The 21,469-nt window shown below is 42.6% G+C and overlaps 1 protein-coding gene across 3 annotated transcripts in view; it reads left to right on the top strand.

Annotated features, from left to right (window-relative positions):
* The window catches only part of PASK (PAS domain containing serine/threonine kinase), a 514,076-nt gene that overhangs the window by 383,639 nt on the left and 108,968 nt on the right, over window positions 1-21,469 (top strand). For all 3 annotated transcript variants that reach the window (XM_033957505.1, XM_033957503.1, XM_033957504.1), the window contains one exon: window positions 16,453-16,620. In XM_033957505.1, coding sequence (XP_033813396.1) covers window positions 16,453-16,620 — 168 coding nt within the window. The remainder of the gene's footprint in view (window positions 1-16,452; window positions 16,621-21,469) is intronic.

A 21,469-nucleotide genomic window follows, 5' to 3' on the forward strand; every position in this document is an offset into this window, starting at 1 on the left:
ACAAACTGCTTAGAAGACTGATAGACGGTATACAAATTTTTATTAAACTTGTAAACTTTAGCCTGGCCTACCGCAAAAATGAGTCCTGTAATACTTAACGATTACTAGGTCTTATGGGCAAACTATTTAAATATTGTGAGAATATAATGAATGCCTTAGCATTTAGCACACGCTAATCTTTAGTGCGTGCTAAATCGGTTAGCTTGCCTTAATAAAAGGACCCCTTATTTTTTTGGACCTTCTAATTCTTTTTTGAACACCTTTTATGTGAGAGATGTTTTATCGGCATTTTGTGCGATTTTGCTCCAAACATATTTTAATGTTATTGTCTTGGCAGTATGGACAACCATTTTTAATTTTCACGCATTAATTTTATTTACTGCCAAAATGGTTTCAAATTGTGCAAAGTTCGGCCAATTTATTTTGTGTCTCCTTATGTTTTAATTCACTTTTCAGATGTGTTACTTTATTGATGTTCCTAGTGTTGTGGGAGTCGCAGTTTCCTGACGTCCTTATTTTTAGCATTGACGTCATCTTTTACTACTACTACTACTATTACTATTAATTATTTCTATAGCGCTACCAGACGCATGCAGCTCTGTACAGTCACAAAGAGTAAGAAAACAGTCCCTGCTCGAAAGAGCTTACAATCTAAACAGGCAAGACAGACAAACAAGATGTCATGGATACAGTTAAGGGGAACGATTAATCAGCTGGCTTGGTTGGAGGGCACAGGAGTAGGGTTAAGGATTGAAAGCTATATCACAAAGGTGGGTTTTCAGTCTGCTTTTACTTCAGAATGCGCGTTCGTTCATATACGCTTGCCTTCAGGCATGTTTTCTTTTCATTTATTTATTTATTCTTTTTCTTTATTTCTTTACTTTTATCATAAATATATTTTCTTCTATATAATTATAAATGCTTCTTCAAGTTAAGCTATTCATTGCATTGCTAAAGCATATACTTAACTTGCTCTGCAGCTACATCCCTCCAGGATATCTCGTTTCAACAAACTTTCATCAGGGATGAGGTGTGAGAGCAAACACTCTGCAGGGCAGAGCAAAAAAAATCCGCAATTACTGGATTTATCAGAATATCAAGAAGCATTTACCAAGTGCAGAAAAGCTGGAAAGAATTATTGAAGTCATTGATGTCGAGTGGGAGGGAGGTGACATCAATAGGCTCTTGGCCATAAGAGAATTAAGATGGATCTTTGAAGTTAACACAGTCACTCCTGAAAGATTGAATGAAGAAGCGAATTGGCTAGCAGTTGTTGACTGATGACACTGCACGGGCTATCTTTGCATCTCTAGTGTTTTAGATCCTCCTGATTTTAAGCTGCTTAATCTCAGTTTAGCTTTATGCAGAATCTTAGTGATCCTTTGCTCCTTCCTCTGTGTTTGTACTAGTACCAGCATGGATTCCCCAGATCGCCATGGTTCAGCTGCTCGCTGTAGCATGTGATGTTGTAATCGGGGGCGGTTCCCTTTAAAAGTAGCAGAAAAACGCCACAGCCATTTTTTATTTTCTGAATGAAGACTTTGTAATGTAATGTAATGTAATTTATTTCTTATATACCGCTACATCCGTTAGGTTCTAAGCGGTTTACAGAAAATATACATTAAGATTAGAAATAAGAAAGGTACTTGAAAAATTCCCTTACTGTCCCGAAGGCTCACAATCTAACTAAAGTACCTGGAGGGTAATAGAGAAGTGAAAAGTAGAGTTAGAGGAAAAATAAAAATAAAATAAACATTTTAACAAGACAGCATTGATCTAAATACTTTGGAAGGTAGAAGAGAGGAGAGAAAGGAATAGTAGCAGAAGGGAAAGGTTAGCGTGTAACCGGTGAGTGGCTTTAGAATCTGCTTTTAATATTTAATTCTTTCCAGCTTTTCTGCACTTGGTAAATGCTTCTTGATATTCTGATAAGTCCAGTAATTGCGGACATTTTTGAGATATCCCATCGGAGGGGTGTAGCTGCGGAGCAAATTAACTATATGCTTTTAAGTAGCAATGCAATGAATAGCTTAACTTAAAGAAACATTTATAATTATATAAAAGAAAATATATTTAAGATAAAAGTAAAGAAATGAAGAAAAAAAATCACAAAAAAGTACAAAAAGTTATATAAATACAGTTATTAACAGAAGAAAATCTCCGGGACTAATGAGGAGTCCAGCCAGCTAGAGTCTTTTGACCCAGCTGGTATTCAGAAGTTCCCGGGGCATTAATTGAGCCAGCTTGAGTTTTGTGATGTTGGTTGTTTGACCAGTTGGAAATTTTGTAGTAATATGGGATATATATACACTGGCTATTCTTGGGAGGGGTAGTATGAGGATTTGACTGAGTTGTAAACATGCAAATGCTGGAATACCTAGGGTTTTATGAGAAATAGATATATTTGGTCAAGATGTTATACAAGATAAGTTATTATAAGTGGGTCTGATTAATGCACGATCAATAAGGATCAGTTAAGTATTTATTGTGGATAAGACAAGTGATTATTTAAAATAACTTAAAATCAGACACGGCTCTTTGAGGCTGCATTTTTGTTTTTTCTTTTGAGTTTTCTTTTTATGCTCTGCATTTTTCTTGTGAATTTTTTAAGAACATAAGAACATAAGCAATGCCTCTGCTGGGTCAGACCTGAGGTCCATCATGCCCAGAAGTCCGCTCACGCGGCGGCCCAACAGGTCCAGGACCTGTGCAGTAATCCTCTATTTATATCCTTCTATCCCCTTTTCCAGCAGGAAATTGTACTGTACTCTGCCCTATTACGCCCTATTACTCTGCCCTATTACGCCCTCTGGAAGCGCATTCCAGTTGTCCACCACTCGTTGGGTAAAGAAGAACTTCCTAGAATTCGTTTTGAATCTGTCCCCTTTCAACTTTTCGAAATGCCCTCTTGTTCTTTTATTTTTCGAAAGTTTGAAGAATCTGTCCCTCTCCACTCTCTCTATGCCCTTCATGATCTTATAAGTCTCTATCATATCCCCTCTAAGTCTCCTCTTCTCCAGGGAAAAGAGACCCAGTTTCTCCAATCTCTCAGCGTATGAAAGGTTTTCCATCCCTTTTATCAGACGTGTCACTCTCCTCTGAACCCTCTCGAGTAACGCCATATCCTTCTTAAGGTACGGCGACCAATATTGGACGCAGTATTCCAGATGCGGGCGCACCATCGCCCAATACAACGGCAGGATAACTTCTTTTGTCCTGGTTGTAATACCCTTCTTGATTATACCTAGCATTCTATTTGCTTTCTTAGCGGCCGCTGCGCACTGTGCCATCGGCTTCATTGTCATTCCACCATTACCCCCAAGTCCCTTTCTTGGGTATTCTCATTCAATAATATTCCTCCCATCATATAATTGTACCTTGGGTTTCTTCTTCCCACATGCAATACTTTACATTTCTCAACGTTGAACTTCAGCTGCCATCTCGCCGCCCATCCCCCCAGTCCCATCGCCGCCCAAGTCCCTTTGCAATTCTTCGCATTCCTCTTTAGTTCCAGCTCCACTAAATATTTTTGTATCGTCCGCAAATTTTATTATCTCACACTTCGTCCCTGTTTCTAGATCATTTATGAATATATTAAATTGCAGCGGCCCGAGCACCAAGCCCTGCGGAACACCACTCGTGACCCTCATCCAGTCCGAGTAGTGGCCCTTCACCCCTACCCTCTGTTTCCTACCTGCCAACCAGTTTCTGATCCATCTATGTACGTCTCCATCCACCCCATGATTCTTCAGTTTCCAGAATAGACGTTTGTGAGGCACCTTGTGTGTTTACTGGGTGTCATACAGTTACATTACCTGTCACCACTTTGATAATGTTCTCTATTCATTTCTAGCACTGGTGTTACCTAAATTCCTTTCCTTTTGAAGGTTTTGCAGCTTGTGTCGTCCTTCAAGAATTAATAAGGTTTCTTTATTTTCCAACTCAGTATTTTTTCCATAGATGCAAAGTGTTCCAACACCATCTAGTGGGTAGGTTTGGTCTTTTCTTGCAATTTGTTTACCTATTCATTGAACTCATCCATAAATTTCTATGTTAACATTCTGGATTATAATCAATGTATGCCGGTTACACTATATATATCCATAGTTTAGCAGAACAATACACCATGTTTAAAACATAGCTATATGGTTTTCTTTTGTCTTACTATTCTGCTCTTTAAGGTTTATTGTAATGATTTTATCATTGATTTTATTGGTTACTCTGCTTCTATTGTTGTTAATAAGTATTTATTTTAAAGTCAACACTGTCATAGGTTGATATGTACAGTTACCTCCCCACTTTCTTTCTTTTGTTGTCTTCTAATCCCAACAGAATATTAAAATCTCACAAAAACACATAAAGTTCTTATATCTACCAGAAGATCCATTAAAAGCTCCATCAAAAGAGAACAATCTACTTCCAATTTCCCTGATGAACTATATATACTGTGTTTTTTGCTCCATAAGATATACCTGACCTTAAGACCTTAAATTTAGAGGAGGAAAACAAGAAAAAACCTATTCTGAACCAAATTCTCCCTGCCAGGCTCTGCACCCTGTCCCCCCTCCCTGCCAGGCTTTGTTCCCTGTCCCCCATCTGGTAGTCTAGTGGTAGGCAGGGACAGGACACAGATGTCAAGGCAGATGACTTTTTAATATATGCAATGTCACCTCGGTAACAACTATAGAAAAATAGACAAATATAGTGAAAAATATAGACAGCAGATATAAATTCTCAAAACTAACATATTTTGATAACAAAATTGCAAATAAAATAATTTCTCCTATCTTTGGTTGTCTGGTGATTTCTTTCTTTCCTTCCTCAGGCCCAACAATTGTCCCTTCCTTCCTTCTATGTTTCCCTCACTGCCTTCCAGCCTTTGTACTCTTCCTCCCTCCCCACTCAGGCCCAATTGTCCCTTCTTTTTTCCCTTCTATGTTCCCCCCCCCCCAACTCTCAGGCCCAACAATTACCGGTATCCCTTCCTTCCTCCCTCCCTCCCTCCTATGTTTCCCTCACTGCCTTCCAGCCTTTGTCCTTTTCTGCCCTTCCCCGCCTACCCGCTGAATTCAGTTACCTCCCGCCGCTGCCGCTGTGAGGATACATCAACGAAGCAGCAGCGATGGGGGGTTTGGACTCCTGGCTCAGCAGCGGGTCAAGGGAACCGACACGGAGTGAATTGCTGGGAAAGGCCAGGCGGGTGCAGCAAAAAATACAGTAATAGAAAAAGATACAATCACATTAGAAATCACTACATGCTCTAAAAATCTCGACTTACCTTCTGATATTTTAAAAAAAAACCAAATTCTTCCTAAAAAACACAATAAAACCTCCACCTTTCTTCTCTATTCTACAAACCCACTCCCAGCTATAATCCCTGGGACAACATTGTTGTACAAGCACTAAATCAGACTCTAAAAGCCACGATTCTGTAATGCATAAAACATCAAGGTCTAAATTCTTTAACCAGCATCTAATGTTAGGCACCTATTTTGAAGGTGCCCAACTAGATAGGCGCCTATCTAAATTGAATAACAAGCTCAATTAAGCTTTTTAATCAGCACTAATTGAAACTTAGGCACCTATCAAGAAAAAGCGATTCAGTAACAAGGCGCCTTTAAAAATTTAGGTGGCCTTTAAATAAAATTGTGCTATGCATGTTAGGCGTGGGCATAGCTTCGTGTTAGGCGCCTTATTACAGAATCGCTGCTCTTATGCATGCTTAAGTGCTCTTATGCATGCTTAACATGGCACCTAATGTTTTGTTGTGCCTAGAGCTGGCCTATTTATTGGGCGCCTCCAAAATAGGTGCCGCTCAGCGTGATTCATTAAACAGCACCAAATTTTACTTGAATTGCGTTGAACAGTGCCTAAGTCAGTGCCTAACATTTGGGCACGTCTTATAGAATTTGCCCTTAAGTCTCTTAAGATAGAGCAGCTTTTAAACTGAGATGCAGAGGAAAGCCGACAGTCACCCAGGAGTGGATGGTTTGGTGTGAGGTGTCCTTGAAGGATACTATTGAAACAGGATATTTAGGGAGTCCCAGTAGAGAGGTTCCAATAATGGTGAAAGAAAGAAAGGAGGGTTTAAAAGAAAAGCAGAGTAACAGACTCAAATTTTCCATGTCTTCTCAGCAGCCAGTAGTTACAAAGAAAAAACACAATTTGAACTGTCTGTATACAAATGCTAGAAGCCTAAAAGATAAAGTAGGAGAATTAGAGCAGCACCTATTTTGGAGGTGCCCAATAAATAGGCCCGTTCTAGGCACAACTAAAAGTTAGTCGCCTGTCTGAGCGCTTAAGCACGCTTAAGAGCAGCGATTCTGCAATAAGGCGCCTCTAAAAATTTAGGCGGCCTTCAAAAAAAATAGGCACTGTGTATGTTAGGTGTGGGCGTGGCTACATGTTAGACATCTTATTACAGAATTGCTGCTCTTAAGCGTGCTTAAGCGCTCAGAAAGGCACCTAACTTTTAGTTGTGCCTAGATTTGGCTTATTTATTGGGAGGCAGAGGAAGGAGAGAAAGATACCAGACGGAAGAAATGGTGAAACAAAGACAGGTAGCAGGGAGCTTGAAGCAATTAATTTAATGCATTAATCACGTAAAAATACATTAAATTTGTAGCCCTAATAATTTCCCTTAAGCTTTCTTATTCCCTCACCCCCAGAAAGATCCACCTTGCCACTGCCACCACTACACACCTACACAATTCCTTCCTTTCTGAGCCAATGAGTTAAGTTGTCCCTCTCAGCTTTATTAGAACTTTTTACTGATTCTTTGCAGGAGTTAAATTTGGACTCCAAGCAGGTCTCGTCTGCTCTCTGCTCTATAATGAGTGAAGTGAGAGATCAGTCTTTAACCGATGGCACAGGAGTGTCGGCAGCTGTTGATTCAACCCAAGGTAGATTCCTGGTAGCACAGGTAGCCAAACACGCATCCATACCAAGTGAGGGAGGTATGGTATTAAAGGATATGCAGGATCACAGCCTTGGAAATCAAGCACCCTTTATACCAGGTTGCAGGGGCTTGAGCTGGCGGAGGGCGAGCCTTTGCCCCAGCACCTTTTAGCTGGAGTCAATTACATAGCCAATGCTCTCTACAACATCATCCGAGTCATGAGTAAAGTTTCAGCTTATTTTTTTAATTGTGCAACTTAGCTCTCTCTGTGGCACCAGATCAACTGTTAATCTGAGTGTATTTCTTTTCCACTGGTTTGGGTAAAAAGTTTGTTCATTGAGTGTTTTGAACTTTTACACTGAACTACAAGACTTCCTGACGCAGGCGGAAACGCAGAAACACGTCCTGTCGGGTCCATCATTAAAACAGGATTATTCAGAATTTAAAGGCCCTTTGTGCTTTTTTTGTGCTCTGTTGGATTATCTTTCAGACATGGGGGTAGAAGAGAACCTAAATTGTGTAGTGGTTGAACAGGAAAATAACTGTCTATTAAATTTTTGAAATGTTCCATGATGCCAGCATTGATGGATGAATCTGTTACAGTAACAGAAGATGCACATGATGGAAGGGTGTTGCAGATGATAGGTGTCTGATGAGCAGACAAGACTGGTAGCCACTTCAAAGACAGACGAATGATGTCATTTAAAAGGAGTTCATTAGGGCAGTACATTACTTAAAATTTTTAATCGCATGATTAATCATGATTAAAAAGCACCCCCTTCACATTTCCTCCTGTACAATGCAATATATAGATAGCAGATGTAAATACTCAAAACTGTGACATTTCAATTACTAAACTAAAAATAAAATCCATTTATCTTCCCTGCATCCCTCATAGCCCAACAGCTCTCTCACTTGCTTATTTAACCCCCTCATAGTCTATTATCTTCCCCTCTCTCTAGTCCTCCTCATAGTCCTGCAATTTACCTTCTTTTTCTGCCCTTCCCTTCCGAACAGGTCCAGCACCTCTCCTTACCCCTGTCCAACACCTCTTTCTGCTCTTCCTTGAGCCTAACAAATCTCCCTCCATCCTTCTTCCCTATCCAACGCCTTTTCCTCAGCCTTTGCTCCCCTTCAGTCCAACACCTCTCCCTCCCCCTCCAGTACACCCTTCTTCCTTAGCCATCCTCCTTCCCCCTTGCAAATGCAGCACCTTTTCCATTCCCCCCTCAGCTCCCCTCCTCTCACCTTAAGCTTTTAAAAATGTTTCTTTCATTTATGTTTGATACATTCACTTTCAAAATTATTAGATTCTTCTTCATTAAACATTCTCATCCACTCACTCGTCATCTCCTGCATCGACTATAGTAACGCATTATATAAGGGAATAAACAAAAAATATATTTGAAGATTACAAATTATCCTGAATACTTCAATAAAAATTATCACCCACACGCTAAAATTTGATCATGTCACACCCCTTTTGATCAACGCTTACTGGTTACCTGTAGAACATCAAATTACATATAAGATAATGTTACTGACTTTTAAAGCTAGAACCAGTGGCCATCTTGATTTCAGTAATAGGCTCTCGATTCCTTACTCTCTTTATCGATCCCTTTACTCGGTTACGCAATACCTGCTTTCAATTCCCTCATTAAAACATATCAGTACAATGTGAACTAACATTTTTTCTGTAGTAGTCCCAATACTTTGGAATTCAGCAAATAACCACCCAATAGAGGAGACATCTTTAAATACCTTTAAGATCAGCTTTAAAACATTTTTGTTCAAAGATGCCTTTGGACTATAATCATTCTTTTAAGGACGTTTTAGTTGCTTCTTGATGCACTTTATTCTGCATGACTGTTGGTTGTTTTGTCTCCCTCCCCCTCGCCCTTACGTTCCTCCCTTCTTCCTCCTTTTTCTGTATACATTGTAGTTTTTTCCTCTTCCCTATTGTCTCTGTCGTGTAGATGTATTATTGTATTTTTATTATGACACTAGTCTTTAAGCCCGTTAAATTAACGGGTGCTAGAATAGATGTGTGTGTCTTTCTTTCTCTCTCTTTCTCTCTGTCCTTGGCTGCTTTGTCTGTCTTTCTTTCTTTCTGTTTCTCTCTTTCGTCGGCTGTCCACCATCACCCCTTGCCTGCTCCCCCTGTCCAGCAGTAGCCCTTCTCCCTTCCTTTTAACTCTCCCCTGTCCAGCAGCACCTCTTCCCTGCTCCCCCTGTCCAGCAGCACTCCTTACCTGCTCCCCCTGTCCCTCTTCCCTGCTCCTCCTGTCCAGCAGCATTCCTTACCTGCTCCCCCTGGCCCTCTTCCCTGCTCCCCCTGTCCAGCAGCACTCCTTACCTGCTCCCCTGTCCCTCTTCTCTGCTCCCCCTGTCCAGTAGCACCTCTTCCCTTCTTCCCCTGTCCAGCAGCACTCCTTACTTGCTCCCCCGTCCCTCGTCCCTGCTCCCCCTGTTCAGCAGCACCCCTTACCTGCTCCCCCTGTCCAGCATGCGGCTTCCTTGTCGTTTGCATCTGCCCTCCTCTTCTTTAAAGCAGCCTACTGAGGATCACGGCCGGCTATGGCGAACCTCGCAGGCCGCTCTGCACCTCGGTAGCACGTTCCCTACCGAGGTGCAGAGCGGCCTGCGAAGTTCGCTACAGCCGGCCGCGATCCTCAGTAGGCTGCTTTGAAGAGGACCAGCGCCTTCGGCAGTGGTTGGTGAGTGAGGGTGGGAGGGGAGAGTCGCTGGCATGTTCCCTGACTCCGTGTTCCAAAATGGAATTCGGCATGGAGGGACACAGCATGGCGGCAGCGATCCGAAAACCCTAAGTGCACATGCGCGCTTAGAGTTTTATTATAGAGGATTATAACCTGTTCATTTGATTTGGTATTATGTATTTTGTATGTATTTTACCTTTGTAAACCACCTTGAAGTTTGATTAGGTGATATAACAAATTTTAATAAAACTTGAAACGTAAAATCCTTTTCTTTGCCAGCAGCAACAGACGTAGTGCTAACTGGCTGCCCGGGCTGACCTGGAGCCTTTCCTCAGCCAAGTTCCCCCATAAACAGGAAGTTGCTTCAGGGGGGTGGGACATGACTGAGGAAAAACTCTTGGTCGGCCTAGGCAGCAAGTTATTGCTGTCCTGTTGCTGCAGCAAAGAAGAGGATTTTAAAAGCTGTAGATGAGAAGGGGGGCTGGGGGGAAGGAAAAAGTGCTGCATTTGCGAAGGGGTGGGGTTGTGGACGCATGGGCATTTATTTATTTTTATTTAAGAAATTTTTATACTGACAGAAACTCAGTGGTTTACAAAATTGACATACATCCTATATAATAAAAGCTTACCGGCGCATGCGCTGTTAAAACAGCGTGATCCCTGCCACTGTGGTGTGTGATCCATGGCCGTGTTCCATTTTAGAACCCGGCGGCAGGGAACATTCTGACCACTTGCCTCCTCCCGCCATCACTCATCATCGAACACGGAGAGACACAGCACAGCCGGCGACTCCCCCCTCCCGTCCTCACTCACCGCCAAAACCACCATCGCCACAGCCTCCTCCTTCTGCCGGCTCACCCGCGTTTAAATTCGAGAGACAGCACAGCCGGTGACTCCCCCTCCCACCCTCACTCACCGCCAAAACCACCACCGCCAAAGCCTCCTCCTTCTGCCGGCTCACCCGCGTTTAAATTCAGAGCGCTAATGCTGGCCTCGCCGTCTTCTGTCCGCTAGGGTTGGCCGCAATGGATAGAAGACACTGAAGCCAGCGGTAGCGCGGTGCAGCGCTTTTCTCTTAATTTAAACGCGGTGGCTGGGAAGGGGACGGCGGGAAATGCTGCTGCTGCACAGGGAAGTGTGTGTGTGGGGGAAATGTTGCTTCTGTACAGGGAAGACCGGGAAATGCTACTGCTGCACAGGGAAGTGTGTGTGTGTGTGGGGAAATTCTACTTCTGCACAGGGAAGGCCGGGAAAAGCTGCTGCTGCACAGGGAAGGGTGGGAAATGCTGCTGCTGCTGCACAGGGAAGGCCGAGAAATGCTGCTGCTGCACAGGGAAGGGTGGGAAATGCTGCTGCTGCACAGGGAAGGGTGTGTGTGGGGGGGGGAAATGCTGCTGCTGCACAGGGAAGGGTGGAAAATGCTGCTGATGCACAGGGAAGTGTGTGTGGGGAAATACTGCTTCTGCACAGGGAAGTGTGTGTGTGTGGGGGGGAGAAATGCTTCTGCACAGGGAACACCGGGAAATGCTGCTGCTGCACAGTGAAGTGTGTGTGTGGGGGGGGAAATGTTGCTGCTGCACAGGGAAGTGTGGGGGGGAATGCTGCTTTTGCACAGGGAAGGCCAGGAAATGCTGCTGCTGCTGCTGCACAGGGAAGGGTGGGAAATGCTGCTGCTGCACAGGGAAGTGTGTGTGGGGAAAATTCTGCTTCTGCACAGGGAAGTGTGTGTGTGGGGGGGGGAAATGCTGCTGCTGCACAGGGAAGTGTGTGTGTGTGTGTGGAGGGGAATTGCTGCTGCTGCACAGGGAAGGGTGGGAAATGCTGCTGCTGCACAGGGAAGTGTGTGTGTGGGGGGGAAATGCTGCTGCTGCACAGGGAAGGGCGGGAAATGCTGCTGCACAGGGAAGTGTGTGTGGGGGGGAGGGGAAATGCTGCTGCTGCACAGGGAAGGGCGGGAAATGCTGCTGCACAGGGAAGGGTGGGAGGGAAATGCTGCTGCTGCTGCACAGAGAAGTGGAGGGGACAGAGAGGGAAAGGGGGCCTGGGAGCAATCTTGGTTTGCTTTGGGGGAGGGGAGACAGAAGGGGGCCATGGAGAGACAGAAAGATAGGCAGGCAGGCAGCGCATTAGAACGAAAGACAGACACACAGAAACACAGCGGGCAAGGAGAGAGACAAAGAAAAACAGACAGACAGACAGAGTGCCAGAGAGAGAACCAGAAAGAAAGAAGGACAGACAGTGGGAGGGAGAAAAACAGAAAGGAAGAGAGAGACAGGAGCAGGGAGAGACACAGAAAGAAAGAAAGACAGACAGACATATATTCTAGCACCCGTTAATGTAACGGGCTTAAATACTAGTAAAATATAAAGCATAAATGCAGTGAACTAAAAGCTCAATATCAACATACATATAACTATATGTCACCCATGGCAAATGCCACCCATGGCGATACTATCAGTAAAACTCTATGGCAATAGCCAAAAAAGCAGTTTGAGGTTAATAACTATAAAACCATGTCGGAAATAGGCATCAACAAATAACTTTGTCTTAAGTAATTTCTTAAAAGTCAAATGCTCAACACAACCTTATTTGCCCAACTAGCTTATTCCACAAGGACATCCCTGCAATTGTAAGCATGATCTTCTCTGTTAATACACAATTTGCACTTATAGGGGACTGACAAGTTAATTTCATACTACCAGTAGATCGTAAAGTTTTACCAGGTTTATATATCTCCCATAGTCCTTGAAACCAACAAGGTACATTCCGATTTACAGTTTGATGAACCAGAGATAGTACTTTAAAATGAATCCTTTGTTCAATCGGCAACCAGTGCAGTCTTTTTAATACAGGAGTAATATTAGATGTTCTCGATATCCTACTAATCAGTCTGGCTGCAGAATTCTGTAGGATTTTCAATTTTACCTTAGATAATCCCAAATACATCCCATAAATGGTGACAGTCTAACCTACCTGAACAACCGCCTCATCCAAACTACATCAACTAGGAAAACCCACACTCCATTCACGCACCCTCCTATCAAAAAAGTCAAATGAGGGCATAATGGGGATAGAAACATGGATGTACCCTCTTGGCTTGTCATTGAGCGATTGTCTTATGGTTCCCAGCGGATGGCATTATTACCTGGACTAACCCTATCAAAAATGGACAAAAGTGACTTTATTCTCTCCTCCTATAAACAAGCTCTAACATTACTTGATTCCACCTTACCTAATAAATGGGATTCTTCCAGACTTGTTCCGCTCTGGGGAAATATGAGATTTCAAATTCAGGGGAAAGCTATATACTGGCCGCTATGGCAACACAGTGGCTCAGGTTCCATACAGGATCTGATAATTGATGACAGATGGATGACTTTTCAGGAATTGAAGAGTAAAAGGGGGCTTCCTCAAAATCAATTATATCGTTGGATGCAACTCCTCCATTGTGTGAAGTCCACCATACCTGATGCCTTGAGTTTGCTTCCTACTCCTAGTTTACGAGTGCACTTATCTCAATTTTCTAAGATGAAGTATAAAGCTTCACTTTGGTACAAACTGATACAGACAGCTCTGTCTCACACGCCTATAGTTCCTGAAATTAAGTGGCAGGTCGAATTAAACCTTCCTTCAGACACTATTGACTGGTCTGTTGTTTGGATGGCCTTTTTCAAGTCTATCAAATCTGCCTCAGTGTTACAATCCATTTTCTTCTTGCTGCACAGAGCTGTGTGGACTCCTGTCTTATCGAATAAGATAGACCCATCCAACTCCTCTTTCTGCTGGTCCTGCAATCAAACTGAAGGTACATTAGAACACTTATTGTATTCCTGCAAACACTTGATGCCTTATTGGGACAGAGTATGGCGCACGATACAGGAAGTATTGTCTCTTTCTAAACCTCTTACCTATATGATATTAATATTCATGGCTCAGGGTCTTATCGTAGACATAGACTCCTATCAGAGTAGGCTCTTGACTATTATGCTGTCTTTATCGATCCAAAATGTACTGTTTTGTTGGAAAGATCTGTCCAAAACTGAATACCAAAACTTATGCTTGTTTAGTAAATATGAAAAGGTTCTAGCGGAGAAAACTAAAGCTCTTAGCAAATATGATGCTATATGGTCCCCATTAAATAAATACTGTTCTGACATCTAACTCCGCTATAACTCTTAGTGGATATGTTTTTACTCTATATGACTTATACCTTCCTTGTTCATGCTTATGACTCATATCTATGTTATTGTATAGTTTTCTTGTATTATGCTGTCTTGATGACTATACCTGTACACCTTGAAGTATGTTATTTTTTCTGTTACTGAACAAAATTGCAATAAAAAAATATTTGAACATAAAAAAAAAAGAAGTCAAATAGAAAAAACTATATGATGGCCTCAACAACCAAATCTCCAATCTACTGATTATGACCCCAGACTACAAAACATTCAGAAAAGAAATAAAGACCCTACTTTTCAAGAAATTCCTGCAAACGACTTAATACCGCTAGCTCCTTCCCACTCCTAATACCACTTCCCAATACCTTCCCAATTCCCCAAAGCAACCTCATCCACTCTTTATCTCCTCTAGAAATTACCAGATATCTTCTTCTTGTAATACGTTTTTGTAATTCTTTTGTAATCCGCCTTGAATTACAAGGCAATGGCGGAATAGAAATAAATCTCTAATGTAATGTAATACATTGCATTACAGTAATCTAATCTACTCAAAAGCAATGATTGTACCACTATCCTAAAATCATATGTTGTAAGAAAAGGTTTCAATCTATAAAGCAGACAATGCTGCACGTAACCTTTTTGAACAACGTTCAAAACTTGTTGCCCAATATTTAATGACATATCTAAACAGATTCCCAAAATATTAATTTCCTTCTTTATTGGTATCAATTCACCCAAAACAACAAATCCCATTACTTCAGTCTTGCCAATATCTCTACTTACAATCATCAATTCTGTTTTAGTAATATTCAATTTGAGACCATGTTGGGTCATCCACTCACATATCTTATCCATACAGTGGTTCAATCGTGCATCACTGTCATTCAGCGAGCTTTCAATCGGAAAAAAGAAGAGAATGTCATCAGCATAAATTCGATATTGTACCCACAGTGTTTGAAAAACTTGCTCAAGGGATGACATGTAAACATTAAATAGCACCGCAGACAGTGCAGATCCCTGAGGGACCCCTCTACTGATCTTTTTACTAGCTGAGATTTCCCTTTCCCCTCTTACACAGAATGATCTTCCCAACAAATAAGATGAAAACCATTTCTAGGAAGCTCAGGGGGAGGAGGAATGCGATTAACACTTTAAAATTATTAATACAAGTTAATATTTTAATCTATTTAGAACCATGGAAGTGGGTAAATAGAAATAAATAAATAGAAATGCTCCACTTTTAAAACTCAAGAGCACTATTCCAATGGAAGAAAAGGCCTCAGGTATTATCCCTGCAGAGCATAAAAGCTCAAACCTCCTCTACCACATCATTGGCCAAAAAACTTCCGGAAAGAATGTGCTACTGCCACTACTCTAGCAGGACTGAAATCTCTAGCAGCTTTTCATACTATGTAGGTAACAGTGATACAATGTAATAGCCAACGTTTCACGGTATACAATCATTTCTTCAGAGTTTTGTCCACTTTCACTTCCCCACACATGTTGCGTTGCTTGCTTTCTTGCTCATACCAGCGTACGCCCTGACAATGCCCTGAAGAAACGGTTGTATACCGTGAAATGTTGACTATTACATTGTATCACTGTTACCTACATAGTATGAAAAGCTGCTAGTGATTTCAGTCCTGCTAGAGTAGGAAGTTTTTTAGCCAATGATGTAGGTGGAGGAGGTTTGAGCTTTTATGCTCTGCTGTGATAATACCAGAGGCCTTTTGGAATAGTGCTCTTGAGTTTTAAAAGTGGAGCATTTCTATTTATTTATTTAGTTAATATTTTAATGCATTAATTGCATTAAAATATGTTATATCTGCAGTCCTAATTTAAATCCAAAAGCAGATTCTGCAGGTTTTTAATTACTGAATTATTTTGCCATTTGTCAAAGTTTTTACATATTGATACTAATCTCAAGTTTTTAGAGAATGGCATGGGGACAAAGTTTGTCCCTGTCCCTACCCCGTCTCCTTGGACTCTATTGCCTTCCCCACCTTGTGGTTAACCGCAGGTACCCATCCCCGTGTTGTTCTCTACTTCCAAGTCTTACTTATTCCATGCCCCCAATTTGGCCTTTTTTTTTCATCATGGTTGCCTCAGCACCTAAACTTGTGTTTTTCAATTTCACCTTTCATGCTGAAAGTCTGCCACTGTTATGTGGGTTTTGCAAGTACCTAATAGATCTTTAGTCAGGATTTTCTTTGTTTTTCCAGTTTTGTTTTATTTTTTTTGTTGCATTAGCTCGGTTTGGGCCATTTTTAGGTCTCAAGCTCTCAGCCCATCTAGCTTCTTGTTTTCGCTGCAACTGTTTTTCCCAAACAATATTTCCCAAATTAAAACTTGCAGTGGCATCAAAAGATGTTTGTGATGGAACATGACTATATTCTATACAGATAAAATTCATGGTGTCTGCATTGCTTGGGACCTAATCATGATCCCTCTCGGATTCTCTGTTCATAGATGCCAAACAGAGAAATTCGTAGTAAGGAAAAGCTTTATGGTGACAAAGTATAAGAATCTACAGACTCTACTTTCTCCTTTTGCTAGTCAATCTGTGTTTTCTTATTTTTACTTTTGTTAGTTTATAATTGGATGTTTACCTCCTCGTCAACTTCCATTTTCTTTCTAATGATTCTTTTTCCCATCCCAGATGATTAGGGTGACGGCCTGTACAGATGAGGCTAGGGGTCCCAAGGAGTTGGAACGACTACATGCATGTGAAGGAGAGTACTCTAAAGAGTACAGCACGTTGAGCCCTATTGGAAGAGGAGCATTTGGCTTTGTGTGGACAGCCAGATGTAAGGAAGATAATAAAGAGGTAGAATTTATTTTTTTTTTTTTTTTAATTTGCATTTAAAAATTTTATATAAGCAAAACTTGAAAGAAAAGCACATTTTAGAAAAACATTCAAGCAATAACATTCTTCAAAAGCCTCCCGATATATTGTGCTACACAGTCCACAAGGAGGAGAAGAACCAAAAGAAATAAGACCTTGAAACAACACGGTAACAATAAGGAAATAAATCAAAGTACTGTATAATATTATTGGAGGAAGGAATCCAAAACCATTATAAGCTCAATAATATTTATTCAATTTTCTATACCATTCTCCCAAGGGAGACCAGAATGGTTTACATTAATTTATTCAGGTACTCAAGCATTTTTCCCTGTCTATCCTGGCAAGATCACAATTTATCTAATGTACTATGGGCAATAGGGGGATTAAGTGACTTGCCCAGAGTCACAAGGAGCGCAGTGCAGGTTTGAACCCACAACTTCAGGGTGCTGAGGCTGTAACTTTAACCACTGCACCACTCTCCCCTTCTAATTGGACTCAGACTGTCACTGATTGTTTAGCCTCTATCAGAAATTAGATGATCAGGGTAAAAACCCCAAACCAAAATATACTTAGTAGAAGAGATAACTATCACATATTTACAAGAATAACGAAGTTGAAAAGTATCACCCAGTGTCTGAACTGAACTTGGGCAAATTGTATAAACGGTGTCCCGATTGTAGGCAGCGGTAGGCATCCTACCACTGTCTAGCCACTGTCTAATCAGGACACACGTTTTAAAAAAAAAAAAAAAAGCCAGAGGAGGGTCGCCTACATTGTAGGCATTTTTGCGAGCCTAGGGAGGCATGTATGGCCGCCTAAGCTCACCTAAGGCTAGGTGTAGTCAGGGTGTCGCCCGGAAGTGGCCTTAGGCGAGCTTAGGTGGCCTTAAGCATCTCCTTAGGGCCACAATAGGCACATGAAATGTAGGCCAGCAAAAGCTGGTCTACATTTTAGATAGACTCAGCCGCTGACCTGATCGCAGCAAGGGAATCGCCCTGCCATGATCAGATTAGCAGCCACAGCAGGGAATTAGTGCTCCCCGCAAAGCCTACTGGGAGGAGGGATGCCAAGTCCCTGCCAGAACCCCCAAAGCTGCCCCACCCCCAAATGTCCGCAGCAGGAAGAGTGTCCAATTTCTCCTGCTGCCACCACCAAGACATCACCTGGCAGAAGGGATGCCCAGTCCCTCCTGCCAGAACCCCACTCCCCTGAGACATCCCCCTGGCAGGAGAGTTGCCCAGTCCCATTTGCAGGAACACCCCCTGAGACATTTCCCGGCACCCCAGCCCACTCATACCCCCCCAAGTACCTTATTGAGTTGGTCAGTTCGCCAGATGGATGCTTACTCCCTGCGGTCGGCAGGCCTGCCTCCACTGAATGGCGGGCCTTCCCCTTCCTGGTGGCTTAGGCACCTGAGCCAACCGGAATCTTAGGCTTCTCTCACAGTTCATTCTGGGATGAACTGGTAGTGGCCTAACATTATGATTGGTCAGATCCCTTAAGCCACTCCCATGGGAGTGGCCTAAGGCAGTGTTTCTCAAGTCGGTCCTGGAGTACCCTTTTGCCAGTGGGGTTTTCAGGATATCCACAATGAATATGCATGAAATTGATTTGCATACATTGCCTCCATTATATGCAAATCTTTTCCATGCCAGAGACAGTTTGCCAAGAGGCGGCGGTGGCCCTTGACCGGGGGAAGATCCCACTGTGCACCATCTTTTTAAGTAAGTGGCACTGCTGAATATTATCACGGATTCCACAGACCCTGACTACCCAGCACTCAGTTATGAGCAACACATTTTTTTTCCCTTGCGTCCAGACATCATGCTGTTAATCAGACTCCCCAGATAGATTCTTACAGGTGGCTAAGACTATGTCGAAGCTTTACCCTATGGCCCCTTGACTTTCAAATACTCTTTGTACAGCATAAAGTAGATTCACTATTGACACAGGTTACCAAGCATACTTCCCTGCCTAGTGAAGGAGGGGTAATTTTAAAGAATGCACAAGATCGCAGGGTGAATGTTATTCTTAAAAGGCAATGTGAGGCCCTGGGCTGGGGACGAAGGCCACATCAGTGGCCTCCTTTATGGCACATACTTGTCATACTAGCTTACATCATATTCCAGAAACAGATGGTGTCATAGGCAGGGTGGATTATGTGGCAGATGCTCTATATCACTATTTCTCAAGTCTGTCACTGAGTACCCCATTGCCAGTCAGGTTTTCAGAAGATCCATAATGAATAGGCTTAAGATTGATTTGCATACATTGCCTCCATTATATACAACCTTTTTCAATGCATATTCATTCTGGATATCCTGAAAACCTGACTAGCAAGGGGATACTCCAAGTCCAAATTGAGAAACACTGCTCTATATGACAAAGAGTCCTAAGCAAAGTTTCTGCATACTCTATTTCCGCCTGCAGGATGCTCTGGATCAGACAATGAGCAGGAGATTCAGCTTCTAGAGTCACAATGAATAGGCTTCTGTTAAAGGGCCAGATGTTTTTTGGTAAAGGGCTAGACGATCTTATGGCCAGTGTGGCAGATCGTTGCCCTAAAGCCTTGCCAGACATTAGACCTCGAGCCCCTAGAGCAGGGGTGTCAAAGTCCCTCCTCGAGGGCCACAACCCAGTTGGGTTTTCAAGATTTCCTCAATGAATATGCATCTATTTGCATGCACTGCTTTCATTGTATGGTAATAGATCTCATGCATATTCATTGTGGAAATCCTGACAACCCGACTGGATTGTGGCCCTCAAGGAGGGACTTTGACACCCCTGCCCTAGAGGGTCTGGTTGGGGTAAATTTCAGTGATCCTGGAGATCTTGTCAGTACTACGGAAGCTCCTCTTCTCAAAGACAAAGGTCGAGACAGAGGTTTGTGGGTGCCAGAAAGCCCTAGGCCTCTGAGTCTCGCACTACAGCAGCCTTCAAAAAAGCCCAATGATGCCAAGTACCTAGCCATGCCTTACAGATAAGAGGAAGGTTGTCGGCTTACTGGGAGGTTTTGGGCGCAGATCTGCTCAGATCGCTGGATGCTGGATGACCAGAAAAAGTGATCAGGGTCTGTGTAATGTAAAAAAGCTCTTTGATATTTCAGCCATAGAGCCCATACCCAGTGAAGAATTGGGCTTAGGCAGATACTCTATATCAGTGGTTCCCAACTCTGTCCTGGAGGACCACCAGGCCAATCGAATTTTCAGGCTAGCCCTAATGAATATGCATGAAGCAGATTTGCATGCCTTTCACTTCCATTATATGCAAATATCTCTCAAGCATGTTCATTAGGGCTAGCCTGAAAACCCGATTGGCCTGGTGGTCCTCCAGGACAGGGTTGGGAACCACTGCTTTATATAATTCATAGCATCCAAGAAATGCTCAGATGACTGGAGGCCAGTTCTGGATGGAATAGTCAACTTCAAGAAAAGTTACTTTAAACCGATTCCATGCCTGGAGTACCTAGGAGTCTACTTCAGCACAGCAGAGGGCCGTGTATTTCTTCCCGAGCCATGCAAACAGAAGCTCAGGAAACCTCTAGACAATGCCAGCTTCTTTGGCTTGGCACTACCTCCAGGTTCTGGGGTTGATTGAGGCAATAATAGAGGTAGTTCCTTGAATGAAGGCACATAGGTGCCCCCTTCCTATTGTCCTGCTTGTCCCCATAGCAGACTTGCTCCCTGGACAGCAAAGTCATGGAAAAGCTTGTGTTGGTGGCTCCATCCAAACTCTCTGTCGAAGGGTGCACCTCTGTGCATATCCTCCTGGGTAATACTGACGACAGATGCCAGCCTTTACGGATAGGAATGCCATTGCAAGGGGTATCCAGATTAGGGCAGGTGGTCTCATTCAGAGAAAATGGTTCATCAATCATCTGGAGCTACGAGCCATTTGTCCCTTAGTGCTTTATGGGACTATATCTAGAGGACGGAGGAATTTTGAAATCAATCAGTTATTCATTCTGTTTGTAGGTCAGAAGAAAATTGAAACTGCATCCAAAGCCAGTAGCACCTGATAGATAAAAAAGCCTATTGAATATATATATATCCTCAGGGAACACAAGGCACCTCTGATACTGAAGGCAAATTCTACTAAGGGTCAGGCAACCTCTTGGGCAGAGAACAATCTTATTCCCCCACAGGACATTTTTAGGGTGGCAGTTTGGTCCTCCCTGCATTTCTTTGTCAGGTATTATCTTTTGGCTGTGCAAGTGCATCAGGATGCAGCTTTAGGGCAAAAGTGCTGACATCGGGGCTAGGAAGAGACTGCCTATACAGTAGTTCAGTACTGCTCTAGTACTTCCCAAGCATCTGGACCAGTCTGGAGGGATGCTAAGAAAAGAGAAATTGGATCCTACCTGCTAATTTTCTTTCCTTTAGTCTCCCTAGGCAGTCCAAAATCCCCCCTATTCAGTACTGATGCCTAACAATGGTTATCATTGTCATTTTATGAAAATTGAATCAAGTTGAAGACACGACTAAGAGTGATGGTGCTTCCTTAAATAATCTTATTCTTGCACAAGATTACTCAATTGTTATAGGTTGGTTCTATTCTTGAAGGTTGTATTGATTATATTGTTTTTTATTTCTATTTTTTTATAATCTGCTTTTGGTATATAACTGGGGACTTGCACAGCATATTTAGGGGTCCTTTTATTAAGGTGCGCTAACTGATTTAGCACGCGCTAAATGCTAAGGAGCCAATAGAATATAATGGATGCTTTAGCATGTGACGCGCACTAAATCGTTTAGTGCGCCTTAATAAAAGGACCCCTTAGTGTCACTCTGAAGTTTGTAGCTCTCAGTCTCCATTGGCTGGTAGATGT

Source organism: Geotrypetes seraphini, chromosome 9 (assembly GCF_902459505.1).
Source record: "Geotrypetes seraphini chromosome 9, aGeoSer1.1, whole genome shotgun sequence".
Classification (NCBI taxonomy): Eukaryota; Metazoa; Chordata; class Amphibia; order Gymnophiona; family Dermophiidae; genus Geotrypetes; species Geotrypetes seraphini.